At 53.3% G+C, this 20,804-nt stretch overlaps 7 protein-coding genes across 7 annotated transcripts; 4 read left to right on the top strand and 3 right to left on the bottom strand.

Annotated features, from left to right (window-relative positions):
• The first annotated feature begins 378 nt into the window (after positions 1-378).
• Positions 379-2,003, top strand: ASPACDRAFT_115815 (NAD(P)-dependent alcohol dehydrogenase). Its single transcript, XM_020195931.1, has 2 exons — positions 379-813; positions 889-2,003. Exons 1-2 carry the CDS (start codon positions 641-643, stop codon positions 1,901-1,903), a joined length of 1,188 nt encoding a protein of 395 aa, XP_020057558.1. The 5' UTR covers positions 379-640; the 3' UTR covers positions 1,904-2,003.
• An 865-nt stretch (positions 2,004-2,868) lies between these two features.
• ASPACDRAFT_41484 (putative DNA repair protein Rad4) lies at positions 2,869-6,095 on the bottom strand (the record flags this gene model as incomplete). Its single annotated transcript, XM_020200945.1, has 4 exons — positions 2,869-4,790; positions 4,848-5,193; positions 5,247-5,450; positions 5,541-6,095. 4 exons carry the CDS (start codon positions 6,093-6,095, stop codon positions 2,869-2,871), a joined length of 3,027 nt encoding a protein of 1,008 aa, XP_020057557.1.
• Positions 6,096-6,576: 481 nt separating this feature from the next.
• Positions 6,577-7,011, bottom strand: ASPACDRAFT_41483 (uncharacterized protein; the record flags this gene model as incomplete). The annotated part of the gene is made up of 1 exon (XM_020200944.1): positions 6,577-7,011. The coding sequence occupies one exon, from the start codon at positions 7,009-7,011 to the stop codon at positions 6,577-6,579; it is 435 nt and encodes a 144-aa protein (XP_020057556.1).
• Positions 7,012-7,273: 262 nt separating this feature from the next.
• Positions 7,274-9,798, top strand: ASPACDRAFT_77041 (rhomboid protease PCP1). Its single transcript, XM_020204857.1, has 5 exons — positions 7,274-8,374; positions 8,440-8,543; positions 8,620-8,953; positions 9,015-9,189; positions 9,248-9,798. The coding sequence occupies exons 1-5, from the start codon at positions 7,534-7,536 to the stop codon at positions 9,498-9,500; spliced, it is 1,707 nt and encodes a 568-aa protein (XP_020057555.1). The 5' UTR covers positions 7,274-7,533; the 3' UTR covers positions 9,501-9,798.
• Positions 9,799-9,875: 77 nt separating this feature from the next.
• ASPACDRAFT_115807 (YoaK family protein) lies at positions 9,876-11,377 on the top strand. The gene is made up of 2 exons (XM_020195930.1): positions 9,876-10,129; positions 10,183-11,377. The coding sequence occupies exon 2, from the start codon at positions 10,304-10,306 to the stop codon at positions 11,165-11,167; it is 864 nt and encodes a 287-aa protein (XP_020057554.1). The 5' UTR covers positions 9,876-10,129; positions 10,183-10,303; the 3' UTR covers positions 11,168-11,377.
• A 69-nt stretch (positions 11,378-11,446) lies between these two features.
• On the bottom strand, positions 11,447-12,460 carry ASPACDRAFT_1854610 (GNAT family N-acetyltransferase). The gene is made up of 2 exons (XM_020197397.1): positions 11,901-12,460; positions 11,447-11,781 (listed from the first exon to the last, which is right to left on the bottom strand). The coding sequence occupies exons 1-2, from the start codon at positions 12,337-12,339 to the stop codon at positions 11,516-11,518; spliced, it is 705 nt and encodes a 234-aa protein (XP_020057553.1). The 5' UTR covers positions 12,340-12,460; the 3' UTR covers positions 11,447-11,515.
• Positions 12,461-17,932: 5,472 nt separating this feature from the next.
• Positions 17,933-19,894, top strand: ASPACDRAFT_77039 (phosphatase PAP2 family protein). Its single transcript, XM_020204856.1, has 3 exons — positions 17,933-18,491; positions 18,550-19,127; positions 19,184-19,894. The coding sequence occupies exons 1-3, from the start codon at positions 18,414-18,416 to the stop codon at positions 19,797-19,799; spliced, it is 1,272 nt and encodes a 423-aa protein (XP_020057552.1). The 5' UTR covers positions 17,933-18,413; the 3' UTR covers positions 19,800-19,894.
• The last annotated feature ends 910 nt before the right edge of the window (positions 19,895-20,804 follow it).

Here is a 20,804-nt window from a genome sequence, read left to right as displayed (position 1 = left end):
GGTGCCACCGGAGAATTGCCGTTTTGTCATGGTGGGGCATCAACCCCACACATCCCACTCTCTCTCTCTCTCTCTCTCTCTCTCGCTGCAAAAGTGGCCAACTTCTAGAATCCCTCTAGGGTCACATTCTGAAGTTGTAACCGCGGCATGGGTGTAATAATAAAATACCCAATGCCCTCAATTGGCGATGCTCAGGAGCGAATTAACCGAGCAGGTTGCATGCAAATTACCAAGGCTTAAATTGGGCTGAGACAATCTTCCGTTTATGCTTGTCCTTGTGACTGGAATAGTCAACTATAGATAGCTATAGGTAATTACAATAGTAGTATAGGAAAAGTAAGAGTACGGAAAGAACCCCGCTGGGCGGGGAAACCGCCGGGTAAATACATGAGTAGTTATTGGTGGCAACTTGGATCCATTCCATCCCATACTTCATTATTCTCCATCCGATGCCATCTGTCTGCAGTCCAGCTCCAATGCTGATCATGGAGGGGCTCAAGCCCTTCCGAGCTTAACTATTAAAGCTTCCTGCGCCGCTCTTTTGCCATCATTCTCAACCTATCTCTTCCTCTCTTCCTCCTCCTTCTCACCTTCTCTTCACCCTCCGCCCTATACCCAATCTACCCCCGTCTTCAGCACCATGGCCACCGCAACCGTCACAGCGCTCGAGAAGCCCAACATCGGTGTCTACACCAATACCAAGCATGACTTGTGGGTCGCGGAATCCAAGCCCACGCTGGAGGAGGTGAAGAGCGGCGAGAGTCTGCGGCCGGGGGAGGTCACCATCCAAGTCCGCAGTACTGGAATTTGCGGGTACGTCTTTTCCCTAATCATCCCATTTTTTTCGAAGCGAAGAGTCAACCAACTAACAATCAACGACATTACCAGATCCGACGTCCACTTCTGGCACGCCGGCTGCATCGGCCCGATGATCGTGACGGGCGACCACATCCTGGGCCACGAGTCGGCGGGCCAAGTCATCGCCGTCGCGCCGGACGTCACCTCCCTCAAACCGGGCGACCGGGTCGCCATCGAGCCCAACATCATCTGCAACGCGTGCGAGCCCTGCCTGACGGGCCGATACAACGGATGCGAGCGGGTGCAGTTCCTGTCGACGCCGCCGGTGGACGGGCTGCTGCGGCGGTACGTGAACCACCCGGCGATCTGGTGCCACAAGATCGGGGACGAGATAAGCTACGAGGACGGGGCGCTCCTGGAGCCGCTGAGCGTGTCGCTGGCGGCGATCGAGCGCAGCGGGCTCCGCCTGGGCGACCCGTGCCTGATCACGGGCGCGGGGCCCATCGGGCTGATCACGCTGCTGAGCGCGCACGCCGCGGGCGCCACGCCCATCGTCATCACGGACATCGACGAGAGCCGGCTGCAGTTCGCGCAGTCCCTCGTCCCGGGGGTGCGCACCTACAAGGTCGACACCAAGAAATCCGCCGAGGAGAACGCCGCCGGCGTGATCCGCGTGTTCAACGACGCCGACGCCGACCAGACCTTTGACGTCGACAGCCCGACCACCCTCCGCCCGCGCATCGCCCTCGAGTGCACCGGCGTCGAGAGCAGCGTGTGCTCGGCGATCTGGAGCGTCAAGTTCGGCGGCAAGGTGTTCGTCATCGGCGTCGGCAAGAACGAGATGACCATCCCCTTCATGCGCCTCAGCACCCAGGAGATCGACCTCCAGTACCAGTACCGCTACTGCAACACCTGGCCCCGCGCCATCCGCCTCGTCCGCAACGGCGTCATCAACCTCCAGAAACTCGTCACCCACCGCTTCGCCCTCGAGGACGCCCTCAAGGCCTTCGAGACCGCCGCCAACCCCCGCACCGGCGCCATCAAGGTCCAGATCATGAGCTCCGAGGAGGACGTCCGCGCTGCTTCCGCTGGTCAGAAGCTGTAGTTGAATCACCCCTCACGAAAGAAATGAAAATGAATCGCCTGCTTTTGTTTATGTGTGTGTGTGTGTGTGTGTGTGTGTGTGTGTGTGTGTGTGTGTGTGTGTGTTTGTTTGTCTGGTTTGGTTTCAGGGTACTTAGAGAGAGGTGACTGGTCGCCTTATACACCAATTGAATTGAATTTATGGTATTGTTGTTCTTGTATTTGGCGTGAAAGTAGAGTAGAGTGAGTGTCTTTGTATCTTTGTATAGACCTTCATCTTTTGCGCACGCAGTGGGACGAAAGGTTCTTGGCATATTTTCAGTACGCAGTCAGTCTCGAGAGTGTGAGGAAGTAGTGACTGAATCCAGAATCCGGGGCGCAGAGGAACAAGAACAAAGTAGTCAGTTTACTCTACTAGCTCCGCAGCTTAGGCTTTTATATAGATGCATAGAATGCGAACTGTCTCCCCGGGTCCTCGCATGGTTCGCTAGCACTGTGTGTTGAACTCTGCAGGGAGAGAGTGCACTCGATCTATAGTCAGGCTAACGGGCTAAGCACTAATCTGCATGAATACCATAGCCTGAGGGGGTGCGGGCGGACTTTTCTACTGGTACATGGATTGAGAGGGGTCTGTGAGAGGAGTCTGGATGGCTGCTGGGTTGGTTGGTTTGACTTGATTCGGAAGGATAATAGACCCCGCCGTAAGGTCGGAGATCTGATCTTCCACTCGAACTAGAGACTGTGGATGAATGTGCTTAGATCTTCCGGGCTAGGTAGGATTTGTACATCCAGGTTCAAGCTGGGTTGCTAATGCTGTATAGTAGAGAAGCACGACGGTGTTATCGAAATTACAGTATTCATGCATCTCATGTATTCATCAAAGTTGACGTTATATCTCTACACGTATTGATACTGGCTTTCCGAAAATGACGATACTATATTTCTATAGTCCAGTCCAGAAACTCAGACGCGATTGGCCGAAATCGACTAATCCGACATGAGCCACTCCGGAATCGCATCCTCGTCGTCCGGATCTTGCGATAGTAATGATGTCTCGCTGTCCCTGCGTGAGGAGGAATCAGAGGATTGGGATTTGGGGGATTGTGCTGGGTTTTGGGCTTGGTCAGGAGCGTCGGCTGGCGGATTCTCGGCCGGGCATGGTGCTTTGCTGGCGTCCGGTGCGGCAGAGGGGAGAGGTTCCTGCGGATGTGTGCGATCATCGGGTCGATCGAGTTGAGCAGTGCGCGGGATTGTGGAGGCTTCGCTGGTGATTTTATCTGACGGTAAGGGTTCGGTGGACTCCTCTTTCGTCTTCGGGACGACAACTAGCGAGTAGCGCGGTGGTCCGGCTAGGCTTGGATGCGGAGATGTGTCTTGAAATGCAGCCGGGTCTAATGCCGCGGGTGCGGTTTGCGATTCGGGGACTGCGGGTGCAGTAAATACTCTAGCATTGCGACTTGTAGATGGTTCATCGTCCAGGTCCATGGGGCCTTGTGAGGGCGATTCTGGCAGGAAGCCGCCTCCTTCCATTGAGGGGTCTGGTGTCTCTGTGTCTGAGTCCGGTATGAAGCCACCACCTCCCATCGATAGTCCTGCTATCTCCGTGTCTGACTCCGGTAGGAAGCCCCCTGCTATCGACGGTTCTGCTGTCTCCGTGTCCGGTTCAGGTATGAACCCACCATCTCCATGTGTCTCTCCGTCCAATTCAGGAAAGAAGCCTCCTCCCATGTCGTCATCCACAGGCCCATCATCCTCCTCGCTTGGTTCAACGTCCGCACCCTCGTCGACATCATCACCCTCAATCGCATAGCCTTTGACCCGTTCCGCGATTCGAAGTTTCAAGAGCAGGTGCTTCCACGCTCTCAATACCTCTGCGGTCCGCGTTTCCAGCTCGTCATGCAGTCTTTCTTGCTCGAGACCGTCAATGACTGCCTGAAGCGCCTCGCGATATTCCTCCGCGACAATCACACCGGTATAGACAGCAGTCCCGTGGCGGCCCTGGAAGGTAAAGCCGGTTACAGCCGCCGCGAAGTCGACCCCGAGCAGTTTAGCCGCATGCGCCGCATCCGGGTGGCCGATATGGATCCCACCGGCCGGGACCATGCTGGGTACGTAGACATCCAAATTCCCGTAGACGTTCTTGGGGACTCGTCCGTCCACCACGGGTGGCGGAACGTAGACCTGAGTCTGAAAGATCGCGTAGAGCGGGGTCTCTGCGAGTGGTGCATCACGCTCTTCGTCATCATCTTTGGGCAGTTCGCTAGCCAAGGGTTTGCGGGCCTTGACACGCTTCAACGGCTGTTCGCCCGTTTTGATATCTCGGCCCAGCCGGTACCATTTGTCGGCGCTGCGCACAGTCTGGACGTCCGTCCGGCGGTACACCGGCTCTAAGGTCTGGTTCTTGGACCCCGGTTTGCCGAGGCTGACCTGTCCGATCGCTCGCTTCGGATGAATGACCTCGCTCCGTCGTAGGTGGCGTTCCAACGCGTAGACGGGGTGGTCCTTGAAATCTTGGATGTTGCGAGGCATGGGCTCGGCGGCGGTCTTGGCCGTGAGCTCACTGACTTCCAACTGGTCGCGGTCTTCGAGGAACGGTTTCTCGTAGACCCGAAGTGCGCGATCCCACCATGCTGCGTTGCGGGTGATGGACTCGACGCGGAACTTGCGGGTTTTGGCATTGAAAGCCTTGCTGTAACGGCGGGTCACATCTCGAGCGGAGGCATCGTCCTCGAATGCCACCACGTAGCTTAGTAGATTGTTCGGATCGGTGGCAGGAGGCTCGAATTTGGACGGTTTTGCGAGGGACCTCGTGACTAATGGGTCGACAGGGATCCATTTATTGATTGCCTCGTTGAATGCTTCCACCCAGAACACCGGGTATGACGACTCTTGACTTCGAGAGTATGGGACTTCGATGTAGAGATTAGCATGTTATCATTTCGATCAGGAAAAAACATATGGCCTACTTTCTCTGGGAGTGGTCGACGGACGTGATGGTTTGAACCCGGGCCGGGTGAGTCGCTGCACACCCGATCGTGACTTGACCCGTGTTGAATCATCCGAGGATTTCTCCGAGCTGTCTGCTGCCATGATAAATGTCTTGCCTGTCGACACGTTCGAGGTCATTTCCTTAGTGGCGCCCGAGAAGGGCAGAGGCTGCAGAGAGCAGACCAGCCGGGCCTCCACAGCTGCGGATCGTAACAAAGCACAGAACAATTGTGCACCAAAATCACGAGATCCTTGCAAGGTTTTCGCTTGTTGCCTGAAATCTTCGAGCGACGTGAACACTTCGGCATTAGAGAGGATCGTTTCCTGATCCAGGGTCAACCGGGGTACAGTTACATCATGAAAGAGGTGAGTAATACCACTCTTTTCTTTAGAGCATCTGGGCCCTGAGCCCAATTTGGTCGCTTGAGCCCGGGCTTTGTTACTTTGAATCGTTTACTAAATGCGTCACTGAGCTGGTTCAGGCCGTCGATGAACGTTGTAGACCTCGAATGCTCTGGTTTACTCTCGGGTGGGTGCAGCAGAGATATGACCTGCTTCGATATCATTCTCTTGAGTGCGCCCTAGTACGATAGTCAGAGCTGGAGAGCCGTTATAAACTATTCACGCATGCTACTGCCACAGATGCCAATGATAATAGAACCAGAACATACCTGAAGCTCATCATCATTGCACCATCTATTACGAATCTGTACGTGGCGTAAAAGGCAGAGAAGATGGACTTTATGGATGTCAAGTCTCAACCGCTTCTCTGCGGCCGTTATCGGCTGCCGTCTAAGTGCTCTTTTCTGTCTTTCACGATCTTGTGGTCGGTCCAAGGTGATTTGGATCGACGAGTCATCTGGTAGCGCTTCGGAGACTGCAGGCTGCAAATTGATGTCTTCCCACTCCATGTCCGACTCTTCGGACGAGGACGAGGGCGAGTCATACACCGTCTGAACCTGTCGGCTGGTGGTCTCTTCATTATCGACTGATGGCGGAGCTTTTGGAAGTTCTATCTGAGCGCTGGGTATCTGAGTTCGTCCTGCCATTTTGCGTCTCTTTGGTATGCGGTCATCATCGAGGAGCTGAGGCTCTCGCGCCTCGGCCTCGGCCAGCATTTCCCTGTAGACTTGGGGGATTCGCTGATCTTCACTCGATCCATGGTGCTGGTTTCGACCACTATGAGTGCGCCGCGTGGAGCGACGGGCAGGAGTGTTTACTGCCATTCAAATACAAGGACTGTATGTACAGAGGGGTATATGTACTCCGACGCGCCGGGGAGCAGGCGGACATCATCCGCGAGATGGGATCTAGAAGCCTTCCTATGACGCACTGGGCTCCAGGAACACGTGATAGGTTTGCAGTGTTTGCAGGGGCAGCTATCTCCCCGCTCAAGGTGTCACCTGGATTGGACATTGAGATGCACCGAATCTGAAGGATAACTGCTTGTTAATTGAGCTTTACTTGCCGTCATGCTGAGCACCAGATTATCTGTGGTTTCTGTCACAGACCTGACCTAAGGGAGTATGTATTCCGCTGGAGAAGCGCATATGGCCTCACTAGATAGTAGCACTGTATTGAGGATGACTATGTCCTGGGTATACAAGTCTATAGGACAATCAGTCACTTCAATAAACCTTTTCTCAACATAGGCATCGAAGTCTGTAAGTGAGACAATCCACGACGCAAGCTGCAAGAACAAATCTCCTACAAATAAACACCTTCCTCTTCCTCTTGTCCCCCGCCTTCTGTATCCCCGGAAGCATTTTCCGTCGTCGAGGCAGCATTTGTCTGACTTGGATGCGCAGGAGCCTCATGTGAATCGCCATTTGTCTCCTTTATCTCGTCCAGCTCGATCCACTGTTGCCCGCGATTCTCGACCTCCGTTTTGAGTAGCGTGACCCTTTCCATCATAGATGTGAGCACATCTTTATTCTCTGTGATATAGCTCTCCAGCTCTCGCTTTTCAGTGTCACTCTCACACGACTCGTCGATGAAGGTCTGAAGTTCTGCGTTCGAGCGATGGAGGTGGGCGATCGAATTTCGGATCTCGGAGACCTTGGCGTAGAGGACGGGGAGGGGTAGCTCTTGGATGGCTTCGGCGAAGGCGGCCGGAGAGATCGGGAGGGACTCGCCGGACATGGTTGTAGGTGTATTGGCCGCGTCACTGGGGTAGTGTGGTGTAGCAAGGTGGATTTCAGGATGATTTGATGATTTGTGGAAAGAAATACTATGTTTTTTGTTGCATGCTGTCAGTTGGTTGTCTGTTCTGATCCCCGTTGCGATGGTTGATACCGGCGGTTTATCACCACGTGACGATACTGCGATAGCGTTCGACGTTACTGTATAGCGAAGGTGTTGTGCTGCTTGTTGGTGCCACAGAGAGTTGAGGAAGTCATAGGAAGAAAAGCCTCAGGTCTCGGAGATCGTCAATTAAGAGCAGACTGGAGTTTGTTGTGATCTTCTCCAGCCTTCGGGTCGTCATCTGTTCCACGTCTGTTCAGCGCACGTTACCCAAGAATTCCCATTCGGAACAACTTCCGGCGGCCGGAGAAAATCGACCGATCCCAGCTTCCTTGGAATTTCTACTTGTCCATTGTCAGGTCAGCCCGCATCATTAAACTTGCATTGTGGTAGCACGGTCTCCAATTACTGCCGCTCGCTATGAGCAATGTCTTGGGCATAGCATGGCGCGCTCCATGCCCGGGGCTAAGGGCCTCGAGCCTCTTCCCCTCCGTCAGCCCGAAGGCGCTTCCCCTCGCCAGTTATCTCACTTCCTCCCTTCGATCTTCCAGCTCACGCCACAGAAACATCTTTTCAGCGCGCTCCTTCTGCTCTCTTCGTGATGCATCCGCGCTCCGCCACACTCGAAACTCGCTCGTCTTCTCTCCGGCCCCTACCCGTTCGTTCCAGACCTCCGCTCCGCTCCGCTCCAGCAAGCCTCCTGCCGTGGACCATGGTGTAAAGCCTCGCCCAGAACCCTTCTCGCTCGCCGACATCAATGCCATCTTCGGAGCCCGTGCGAAGGTCTCCCAGTTTATGGGGAATCGGGTCCTCGCCGTGCTTCACGGCCGACGACTCAATGGTACCCTGGATCTGGATCTCCCCGTCGACATCAGTCGATCGGTGCGCCCGCACAGTCTTGACGCAGCCCTGAGTTACCTTCGCGAACATTACCCCATGGACGAGGACGCGGCCATTATTGCCCGTATCGAGCGTGAGGAGCTGGAAGAGGAACAGAAGCTCATCAGGCGGGCCGAGGAGTTAGGTCTCTACAAGCCCCAGAGTGGTCATTACGAAGCCGAGCTGGGTGAGAACAAGGATGTTTCCGGAAAGAGTGTTTTCCAAGAGATGCGGAAGCGTAATGAAGAGCGACTTCTGGCTGAAGACGAACAAAAGCGCAAGGAGTGGTTGGAGGGTGCGGCGAAGGATCAGGAGAAGTACAAGCAAATGAGGGAGCGGAACACTGCCCTGCAGAAGTTCGAAGATACCTCCGCTTTGGAACGTAAGGATATTTGTGACCCGTTGAAGAGGAATGGCGAATTTGCTAAAACTTTGACTGCTATATAGTCCGCGAGCGCGCGGATCCTCGCGAGCGCCCTCTTCTTGCCTGGGTCCAGAAGCACCACCTTCGTGCCATGGAGACTGACGTTGACGTGACCAAGATGACAACGGTACGTTCACCTTACTGAAGGCATATGATCTTCCTCCCCAGCTCTTGCATGAGATGTGGTCTAATGATGCTATTAGATTCGCCGGATCGTGCCTTCGCTCATATTTAGTCTGGTTGCCCTGGGTCTTTGCTATGCATTTGCGGTGTTCTATGAACCTCCCGCGCGAGCAGATCGGCTATGGCCAGACACTCCTCGCGCTGCCGCCACGTTAATGGGCATCATCGGTATCAACGTTGGAGTCTTTGCTCTATGGCGGGCATGGCCACCAGCCTGGAGACTGCTCAACCGCTACTTCATCAGTGTTGCCGCTTATCCTCGCCCATTTAGCATCATTGGCAATGTCTTCAGCCACCAGAAGCCCTTGCATTTGAGTGTCAACATGGTAATGCTTTGGTTTGTTGGCACACGACGTGAGTCCCCTTGGCCTCCCTGCCATGGTCTTCGATGAACTAATCCTCATCTTCTCTTTAGTGCACGATGAGGTCGGTCGGGGCGAGTTCTTGAGCTTGTACATGGCTTCCGGTATTGTCGGATCCCTCCTTTCTCTGTCGGCGCATGTTCTCCTGGGCCAGTGGACTGTCACCGCTCTTGGAGCCAGTGGAGCGATTTCTGGAATTGTCGCAGGCTGGTGTATACTCCACGCAAAGTATGCATCTCTTTCTTGTTCGGGTGATAAACTATCATACTAATCATGTTCTCAACAGCGACAATCTCACCTTCTACCTCCTCCCGGAGGACTGGCAAGGAGTGGTCTCAGCCCGTGGGTGGTTTATCCTTTCCACCATTGTTGCTGCTGAAGTCGTCCGTCTGGCGATGACCTTCCGCGCCCCTGCCCTCGACCATTGGGCGCACATTGGTGGTTATATCACGGGGATCATCTGGGCAAGCATTAAGAACGCGAAGGAGAAGAAGCGGCGGGAGGAAATGAGCTGGTTCCAACGGCTGTTCTCCAACTAGCGACGGGCCATCCTCGCATGCCACGCAAGCTAGGCTCACCGGAGCCTTGTAAATACCATCGCTGTCATCAGGCACATGTATACTATATAGTACTTCGTTTCTTGAAGAATCCCTCACTTCTGGTTGTATATGCTGTCACTCTTTCCGTCAATAAGGGCTCACTAGTCTCTGGGTGTTATGCCTTTGGGCTAGCGTAAATGTCATCACCAATCGATAACAGCACTCGATCAGGTGGATTGTGTCTTCCGAGCTGCAGTCTGCAGGATTCCTCTGAAGGTGGGGCGGACGCCGTGGACCTGGTCGGTCCATGTGAGACCGCCCCGGGTTAATTTTTTTTTTTTTTTTTCCTTTGCTTGCTCGGAACCCCTCGGCACGCCCACGTATACTTGAAGCGGTTTAAGCCCAGACGGCCCAGCAAGTCAAGCTCATCTTATCGGGATTAGAGGCATGTCAAGTACAGCCCTATAGGGCGGAGCACCCACGTCATAGGATCATCTCGACGTCAACGAAGCGCGACGCAGCGTGTCTGCCTGCACTACAAATAAGTCCTATTGTCCATACTCGACAATCCAGGACCCGGCAAACCCCTGAATCTGATATCATCACCCAATCCCAATTCCAGACCTAAGGTGTTTCCTTCTTCCCACTTCACAACCCCGGCAGGAACACTGACCACCATCAGGCCTCAGCTCCCGTCACGCTCCTCTCGGCGAACACCCAGTACAACCAACCCACAAGTACCACCACCACCACAGCACCCAAACCCACATCTCTCCCCCCCAATGCCCCAAGAACCAAACACAATGCCCTACCAAGAATTCCCCGCCCACGAACGCGACCCCCTCCTAGGAGGCACCCACGACCCCAACACCACCCCACCAACAACAACAACAATAACGAACACTCAGCTCACCCGCCTGCACACCCACCTCACCACCCCGCTCACGCAGCGCTGGACCGACCTCCTCCTCCTGATCTGCTACATAATCACCGGCCTGCTCGACTCGAGCGCCGTCTTCATCTGGGGCTCCTTCGTCTCCATGCAAACCGGCAACACCGTGTACGCAGGACTCGGCCTGACGGGGCTCGACCCGACGGCGCGGTGGCAGAAATCCCTGCTCTCGATCGGGAGCTTCTGCGCGGGGAGTGTGCTTTTTGCCGGGATTCACCGCCATTTATCCAGGACTCGCGGGGCGCTGGCGCTCTCGTTCGCCCTCCAGACGGCGTGCATCGCGGCCGCGGCGACGATCACCAGCGTGTATCGGTCGCCCGACGGCGGGGGCAAAAAGGAGGGCCCGCTGGAGTGGACGGTGGCCGTGCCGCTGGCGCTCGTGGCGCTGCAGAGTAGCGGGCAGGCGGTCGCCAGTCGCGTGCTGGGGTTCTCGGCGTTGACCTCCGTCGTGCTGACTAGTATCTACTGTGATTTGTTTTCGGGGCCGGTGTTGCAGCGGTTCAGTTGGGTGCAGGTGGTGAGGAATCCCGATGAGTGGCGGCGGCTGGGCGCGGTGGTGGGGTTGTTGTTGGGGGTCGTTATGGGGGCGGCTTGGGCGAGGAGTGAGGCCGGGTTGGAGGGGGCGTTGTGGACGGCTGTTGGGTTGAAGGGGTTGATTACGGTGACGTGGTTGTGGTGGAGGGGGGAGAAGGTTGGTGGTGGGTTGGAGGAATAGACTCATTTATGGTGGGGATGCATAGGGGAAGTACATGAGTTAGGGGGATTCGGGGGGGGGTGGCTTGATGATGGAAAGCGAATAGAGACACGGACATACATACAATCAGACCGGGGGTGAGAGGATCAGCTTAGAGGGTCAAGATACACCATGATACAATGAGACAGTGTAATAGCTGGAAAGTTCTGATAACAGGTCATACAAGCGTATAAACAGAAGTAACAAATACAGGTAACCAAGGGCTAGAAACCCGAGGACCATTCAAAGTAGATTATAAAAGGCGAATCTGTATAGACTCCTATCTAAGCCAATAGATCTAACAGTAGGTCGATGATGATAGAACCATTCTCATTCAAGCCAACCCCCAGTGCCCTGGGGCTCTCTAATCATCGATGCGAATCTCTGACTCCCCTCCCCACCACGCTCTGTATAATCCAGCTCTACCTCCTCGACGACCTCCCACCCATGCTTCAAATACGACGGTACACCTTCCATCGTCGCCTCCAGGTAGATCCGGGCGTTACGGGCGTCTGCTTTCTCGATGCCCCATTCGAGGAATGCACTCCCAATTCCCATCCCTTGGTACTCCGGTAGGACGCACAACAGCTCCAGGACTAACCGTATCTCTAGCAGTCAATATTGTCCAATTCTCATACAGCGTAGCAGAATGGGTTGACATTAACTTCCTTAAATTTCTTTGATAGAGCAGCGAAAATGTAAGGGATCAACGAACCAAAATCAGCGTTCCTGAGATGAACGCTCGTACTCCGCGTGATCATTCCTTCGTAGAACGAGTAGGTACCCCTGTTCACCAACTTCGGGGCGTACGCCCACATATCCCGCATCTGCGCTTGCGCGTCGCTGCTCAGACCGGTGTCCACGGTTCTCTCGCACCCATAAATCGCGGGGATATGCCAGCGGCCGTAGGCGATGATGTCACTACTACTCCCAAGGACACCCGCCAGGATATGGCACTCGGGTTTGGCGAAGTACTCGAGGGCGCAGACGGTTTTAAAGGTGTGGACGGCCCCCGGATCACATCCCTTGTATGTGCTGCGCATGTAATTGGACGCCGGGAACGAGCGGATCTCCACGCGCACGAGGGCAGCCAGGTCCGATGCGTGGGCATATCGGATGTCCAATGGTACGGGTGGTGTACTGAGGGGCGTCATTCTGGACTGTGGACTGGCGTATGAGTTTGGAGTGGTTCGATTTTAAGGATAATGGGTTGAATTTGCGTGCGGATTGGAGAGAAGTGGTTCAAGTGATTCCAATCACATATGCCACAGTAATGATGATGACTCATAGGTAGAGCGATGGAACTTAGGCTATAGTCAGAGTTTAGATACTTTATTAAAGTATGTTCTTCTGTCTTGGTAAGTTGAAAAGTGAGTGGTACCAAGTTGGACATAAAGTAGGAAGGGAATGTTCTTTGACTGGAGTCGGCAGGAATCTAGTCTAATACTATCTTAGTAAATTGTTTTGCTGCAAATTCTACCAGCACAGTCGTGACTCGGGAATAATCTGTAGTTATATACTCTAGGTTAGGTATAGATTGCTCTGGCTTACTCAAGTCAGTAATTTCCTTCTACTAAGGTAATGTAATAAGTTACATAAAATAACGGGCTCTCTGAATCAGACCCTGCAAACTAACACCCCGCTGGACCTAGACCTGTAGTCCTGATACCAACCATATAGAGTGTAAAGATATCCCCAAACTAAGAAACTGTCTGTTTGTCTTTTTTTCCATCTCAAAATATTTTCTTACACCGATACACTTCTTACTGGACTTGGATCTAATTATCACCAGACAATTTACTCAACATATAATCAATGGGATTCCTCTTCTATCGCAAATATCGATAGAACCTATCCTACCCAGGATAACACTACCTGTCAATCTCTTCTTACATACTTCATTATTTCTCTCGAATCTCCCCATGGCTTGTTTTGATGTCATGTGCAGTAACCCGACCAGAACTACCCGAATATATCGCTTTGCTCCTCCGACCATTGAGATGAGCGCTATTCTTAATTGTGTTGCATGATCGCGCGGGCTCCCATCGTACAGGCATTACCAAAGCTACAGCTATTGCTGGCAAAGTTACGACTTCTTACTCGGGACTTATGTGAAAGAATAGTACTCTCGAAACACTTGGCACTCCCGGCGGTGTAACCCTCTCGCTTTTGTGACCAGCGGCAGCATGCAATCCGGCAGGGATTGGAGGATAGGAAACAGATCTAGCAAGCTCGCGGCCTGATGCAAAGGTGGAGGACTAGCTTAGCTTTAGCAATTGGGTCCAACGGTTGCGATCATGTGAAAGACAGTAACAGTGCCGTGGAGGTGGTAATCTCGGACTTTCGATCGAAGATCTAAGGTCTAGTTAGCCTGCCTGTCCGCATTGCCCCGCGTCGGTCGAGGAGATCCTTGACGGCTTGGGCGGAGTTGAGCACGACCACGGGGCGTGTCCCGAGCACGAGAGAGTAGATAGGACCGCATTCGCGACTCTATTTCTCAAACTGGAGGTGACTTTTCTGGGAGGGGATCTGGTGCAGGTTGCCCAATATCGGGAGCGTGGGGGGTCCAGGGGGCAACGCTTTGGGTCGTCGGCCGATTTTACTCAGTGTCCAGACCCCGCTGAGAAACATCGTAAAGACAACAGCGTAAAGGGTCTTGCTGAGATCGAAATACGTACCCACGCTCATGGTGAAGTAGCCTAGTGTTGTCATGGTCAGTTGGTCCGTTCCGAACGAAAGCACCAGACATGTTCAAATATGTTGTGAGATATATTGTATGTACTTGTACTAGGTTGGTTCGTGGAATAAGACCCATTGGGGAGGGGAAGGTACGGTAGAAAGCAAAATGGGAAACTTATGACACCTGCGAGAGGTGGAAGATAGATGGATTCTGCTACGTGAGGCTATCTACGGAAGTAGCTAAGAACCACCCAGGTGGAGGTGAGCGGCAGCCTGGGCGAGGAGCACCGTCGTCAAAAAGGATGAAGAAAGATAAGACAGGCTTTAATGCACGTCCTCAGGAAATGGCCTGGTCTAAAAGAATCCAAGAGGGTTGCACGAAGCCTCAAGAAAAGCCACTGGGGGAATTCCGATTTTCCCCTCTTTCGAATGCCATGGTAAGGCCATTTAGAAGGCAGTTCCTCCCATATTCTAGAAAACATTTGATCTCGAACTCTGTTATATGTGGTACCTGATAGATTCTCAGAAACATTCCTCCTCTCAGGACCTACGTACGCTATGTCACGAACCCATAAGCTCGCACTTGTCACCGGGTAACCTCTGATCTTGCCATTCCTCATCGCACCCTTATGCTTACTGCACCGTCCTGCCCAACGAGGCGAGCCAGCATCTGTCCGAAAATGGCATCACCTTCTTTCCCCTCGATGTGACGGTTGAGGAGTCAGTGGTATAGCTCAAAGCTCAAAGCTTGAAGCTCAAAGCCCGCATCCGGGAGCTCACGGGCGGATACCTCGACATCCTGCCCTGGTGAATTGCGCCTACATGAATCAGCTGGGTGCGAGCAGGCTGACTGACTCACTGACTGACGAATGACCCATGGATAGGGGGATTGTGTTTATAATGACGGCTATGGACACGGACGTCGAGGCCTTCTGCCTTCCACCGCATTTCGATGTGAACCTCTTTGGATCGATGCGGACGGTGCACCACTTCCACGACCTCATTATCCCGGCCAAGGGAACGATCGTCAACATTGGCTCCATTGGTGGCATGTTCCTCACTTGTATGGAGGCTAGGCGTTTTTTACAGCATCGGTGGCTTTTTGAGCACTACTCACCACACAGAAAGAGAGAGAAGCATCGCACAATGCCACCAAAGCTGGGCCTCACCACTGGTCCAATACACTCCGTGTCGAAGTGGCCCCCTTCGAGTAAGTCAGGCCCGCCCCCCCTTAGATTTCTCCTTTGGAACCACTCATTAACTGTGTTTTCGGCTCCAGCTTTCCAATCATACAGTATGTTTCTTCTCTCCGCCTCTTACTTTCTCAGTTGGTCAAATCCCACTAAGACATCTTGCATCGAGCCATACAGGTGATTTCCAGCGAGGTGTATACCAACATTCCGAAAAAATGACGCGCATTGACAACCCCCAGAAGGTATATTCCTCATCACATATCTTTTTCCATCTGCATATCAGAAGACGCCGGTGAGGCGGCCATGAGAAACACGTTATATGCATATGATCTAGTACAGTATGTTCTTGACTTGAACCCGCGTATGCCCATCACCGAGCGGATGGTCATGCAGGCTATCTCTCTTGAAAACAACAACAACCAGGTACTGAAGCTCTTATTACCCCTTGATCCGTTGGTACAGGTTACATTGCAACACGTTCAGACGACAATCGAACTCTTACCTGGACAACGCAGTGAGATTGTTGTAACCCTCCTAGAGCACGATACAAACCTAGCAGTGACAGCGGAGGTGCTGACCGCAGCACTCAGCATCTACGGTATGAACAAGAATGCATTGGAACTCCTGATGAGTCGAGCCCCTTTCGTTGAACTGACACTCAATCTTATGGCTACGACAAAGGCTGAAGATAGCGGAGTGATCCTCCGAACTGTGATCGCTTCCCACCCCCTCGAGAAAATTCACGGAGAATTTGGTCGGAGCTGCAACGGACAATAACGATCTCGGCACCCAGATCTTGCAAGAGCTGCTTCAACGAGCCCCAGTCACGATCTCCGTCCCCGAGCCAACAATATATCGTGCCTGTAGCGAAGACCCCGACTTACTAAGATTGATGCTGGACCGCTGGCCGGACTTTCCTCTCCCCAAGACCTGCCTCAAGAAAGCGGCGGGCAAGGCGGAGATACTCCGGGCGATTGTAGACGCCCGGCCGGCCCACAGGTTCGACGATGCCTTCGTACAGCTGGCATGCAAAGGGGAAGGTCGCCAAGCGGCCGCGGTGATGAAAATGCTTCTTACTCGCCAGCCCGACCTCGCTGTCACTGGAGAGATGATGACCGCAGCCTTGAAGAATCGGCATCACCCGCATGAACTCCTGGAGACACTCCCGTCCCACAATCCGACCTTGGAGGTCTCCCCTAAGCAGATTCTCCTCGCTGTCGACAACGGGCCCGAGGCGCTCATGGCTCTTTCCACCACGCGGCCGCATCTCCGCATTGCGTCCGGTGCCTTTATTGAATGCTGTATCGCACCCCGACGACGTCCTTGGTTCGTGGAGCTTGCCCTATCACGATACGAGTCAAGCACCCTGGGGAAGATCTCACATTTTCGGCGACCTCCAGATGTGTGCCAGCGGTGCTCACAAAACTGCCCAGCAACGAGTAGTTCTACAAGCAATGCAAACTATCTCTACAACAGCTATTGCACTTGTCGCGCGCCTTTCTAGCCACTGCCGCGCTGAGCCCTGATCTGATTGCCGCTTGTTGGGGCTTTGTTGGTAGTTTGGCAGAACGTCGGAGTACGGCATAAGATGTACCGTGCCTTGGGCTGTCATGGCTGCCCTCGATCAGCTCTGATTTGAACTTTCGAATCACTAGAACAATAGCGTGTATGCTCAATGAACATGATTGGGGAAACTAGAGAATCCTACCGTAGCGCATTTAGTTGCGTCCCAAATGGAAGAGCTTGCGATGTTCGATTCTGCCCGCATCAGAATAGAGACTAACTGCAACTGGTTAGTGCCTACGTCTCGGGAGCATGAGTAAGCGGATTTGAAACATATTTTCGGTTGTGGCGTTCAGGAAAATATGAATGGTCCGAACCAGACAGTTGCATTCGCGGCATAATTTGGCTCTACTAATTAAACATTCTCTGAGACTCCTCCGGTGTGCATAATTTTATCCTCCGGTGGTCGGGAGAATAAAGCCAAGTGCTTATGTTGAGAACGTTTGGGGTGGACGAGATGGGGCTAGACTGCATCTAGCAAGGCGTCTGCGCCGCCGGCGGCACTGGTTGAGTCCAGGGAGTGAGGTGCACACAACTTCGGTATAATGCGTATAAGCATGAATTCACCTCGCTTTGTGTCTCGGGTTTGTCGAGTCGTAGAATCAGAGGCCAGGATCTTCACAGTTGGCCCAACGGCCGGGTCTCTTCAGAACAAACTTCGAGTGACCAGAGTCGAGCAGCATGTTTACCATAATCTAAGTCAGCCTGCTCCACCCTCTGGTGGCTGCTCGCGATGAGAGGTCAATATGGCTGTCCCAAATAAACTTTTGCCTCAGTCGCATTCTCCACGATCCCCTGCTAAAGAATCAATCAGGGCTGCAACGGATCTACCGTTCGAGGTTGGCCTGTACGACTATCCCGCAGGCACGCGACCAAGAGACTGAGCCACTTGTGCTTGTGTTGTCCGACCGTCAGAAAGGCATAAACCGCTAATTACCGATCACAAGGCATAGTCAGCTTTGTCCATGGCCGTATTCGTATACGTTCACGTTCACAGTGGGTGGAGGGGCTGTGTCTGAGAGCAAAGCAGGCTTGGGTGGAACCTGGCGAGGCTGGGAGGGAGGAGTGGAACAGGGGTTCCGATGGATTTTAGGGATTTTAGTTGGATTAGTGTCTAATCATACCAAGTAAGGATTCCCACTTGGCAACTGCGCCGTCCGGAAGGCTAGTCCCAAGTAGTGCCAGACTCACTCGCCGCCTTCAAACTCCTGCGCCCTCTTGGTTCTTGAATCACTAATAGCAATCGGCCTCTCTGAGCCTCTGCTTTCTCTCGAGTTGCTGCTGACGACGACGACCACCACCTTGTCTTCCCTTACTCGACCCCACCCTCTCCCCCCTTATTCCTTTTTTCTTTCTCCTTCGATCTTTCATTCAAGTCTCCGCCTTCATTCTTCGTTTTCTTCGCGTGTTCTTCGTCATTCTGTGGAACTCGGCTTCGCTTCATGCTCCCGACGTCCCTGCGCCCGTGAACACCAAGCGCCCTGTACATACCGTTTCATCAACAACATCGTTGGTCGGCGTTGGCGGTTTGAGCCCTGCATCCGTTCATTCGATTTCTGTATATACTTCTCTTTCGTTTCGTTTTGATATACCAACGGAGACTAGCTGCGACAAGGGTCTTTCCTGCGAATAGGGGTAGACCACGCGACACGCACTTTTTTCGGGAGGAGACATTGCACAGGATCGACACAAACCGCATCTGAACGCCGATGCTAGGCGCTTGAGCCCGGAATTCAACAACGGTTCCCCTTCTTCGACTCATCTTTTGTACCACACACTCGCTGGGAGTCACGATGGCATCGAGCAACGAATCGACCTCGGTCGATCTGGGGAAGCCCCAGTTCGCTTCTCACTCATGGGTTGAGCCGATTGTAAGTGCTCCTTTGTTTACACTATCACTTGGAGCTATTGTACTAACTCTTGACTCAGATAGTCGTCAGTATCATGCTCAGCTCGCTATACTTCAACCGTCGCAGGGACTTCAGCATCTTCGGCAAGAACAACAATCGGGATCTAGGGTCGTCGCATCCGTTGTACATGAAAGATGAAGAGGCGAATGAGTCGATTGACAATTTATCGGAGGGGGACATCAATGGACAATTCCAGTCGGGCCCCGGAGTCGGCAACAACTATCCTCCCAAGCGTCGGAATTGCCTGTGGTTCACGGTCAAGACGCCCAACTCGTCTCGTTTTGCCCGTCACTTCCACAGCCGCATCCTGCAGAAGTTCCCTTTCCTGGTTGAGATGTTCTACTGGGTCATGAACTATCTCTTCTACTCCTGCACCAAGGCAGTGGCCCAGTCCCTGTCTCCCGCCGGTCGCGACGTCGTACAACTTGCCCAGGACCATGCCATCGGGGTGCTGAACCTGGAACACAACTCGTTCCTCAGCATCTTCTTCCCCATTGAGGAGGCAGACTTCCAGGCCTTCTTCATCAACGGCCATCCGAACTGGATGACTTTCTTCAACCGCATCTACTCCCTGGTCCACATTCCTGGAACGGTCGCGTAGGTCTTCCTGGTGATGATTCGGTGGAACATTTGAAGACTAATGTGCTTTTTAGTTACCTCTCGTGGTGGTACTATGCCGCCCCCGACTTCGAGCGCTACGCCATCGCGCGCCGCACGATGACCCTCGGAAATTTCATGGCCTTCATCATCTTCTGCTTCTGGCCCCTCATGCCGCCCCGCCTGCTGCCTGAATCCTTTGGGTTCCACGACACCGTCCGGCAAGAGCATGCGGAAAGTGTCTGGGTCGGCGGCAAGATGGTCAACCAGCTGGCGGCCATGCCCAGCCTGCACTTCACCTACGCCTTCTGCATCGGCAACACTTTCTTCTACCACTCCGGGGTCTTCCACCGCCTGTTCGGCAAGCGGTCGGCCCGCATCACCCTCCGGGATATCTTCCTCGTCATCCTGGGCGTCGTCTACCCCATGCTCGTGCTGTCGGTCATCGTCGCCACTGCCAACCACTACTGGCTCGACGCGGTGGTCGCCACCTTCTCGGTGGTCTTCTCGTTCTTCTGCAATCGCATCTGGATGATCCTCCTCCCGCTGGAGGACATGTTGCTGTGGGTGCTTCGGCTGGAGAAGCCGATTCCCACAACGGGCAGCCGACGCCGCGGCGGGCTGACCGATGATGAGAACGACCGTGACGGTATCGAGTACCGTCCTCTATGATATATACGACCGGCAGCCGGTCCGCCATATACGGCAATGAAACCGAGCAGTTTAAAATATATGCTCATTGACAATAGAATTTAATCGTTTCTGACATGTTTTAACTTGAGTGTTGGTGTTTGAGTAAGATCAAAAGTAGACCGTTACATGGTAAGATAGCCCCAAGATAAGTCCTGTTAGCATGACCATGGTCAAAGTCCACCCACAGGACACACATCCCCCTCCGGCCCCGAGCTCCACGCCCTCCGTATCTCCGATTATCCCGTAATCTCAGCAATCCGGCAGGGAATCGAATACACACGCAACCCAGCCAGAAGATTAAGCCAACCTCCCCTTACCCCGAATTAACCGAAAGCAACCAACTAATAGAGATATCCAACGCAAATTCATCTCCCTAGATAAGCCATGTGTTGGGGAATTCCAGCCCAATTCCCAATCATCAGCGTAAGATTGATTGGGGCGGTAATAGCAGCTATCAGTCAGCCCATCAGCCAGCCAGCCGCAGTACAGTACGGAGAGGACCGTCCTTAATCTCTACCCCTGTCCCACTAACCCGGTTCGCAGCTTACCTTAGGTACTGTACCTTATCTATTGGGGCCGCGGGGTGAAGAGACACATCCATCACAAGTGCAATCTCCCTGTCTGAATGGAGTTTCAAACCTACCACAGGAGATTAACTCAAGTCGTTAGAGTTTTTTTTCCTCTTCTTTGTTCGCTTTTAGTCGGGACTTTTGGGATGATGGCAGGGATGGGGATGATCCCAAGGGGGTTATGCTTTGATGTTTAATGAGGGATACGAGGTGTGTAAGATATGTGTCAATCACCGAGTCGGCGTAGACACATCGTTGCGGATCCTCTTCTACAATTCTCTACGATTTGCAGAGTAAAGTTTATGGAAAAGTGGGGTTGTCTTCAATCTGGTTTGTGTTCAATTTGGCCTGTCAAAGGTATCGAAAAATGGAGATCATGATCATCATCATACTCAAAAGCAGCGTGTCATGGCAT

Source organism: Aspergillus aculeatus (genome assembly GCF_001890905.1).
Source record: "Aspergillus aculeatus ATCC 16872 unplaced genomic scaffold ASPACscaffold_5, whole genome shotgun sequence".
In the NCBI taxonomy this organism is placed as follows: domain Eukaryota; kingdom Fungi; phylum Ascomycota; class Eurotiomycetes; order Eurotiales; family Aspergillaceae; genus Aspergillus; species Aspergillus aculeatus.
Note: the sequence above shows the minus strand (reverse complement) of the source record. Positions and strands in the feature narration are given on the sequence as shown.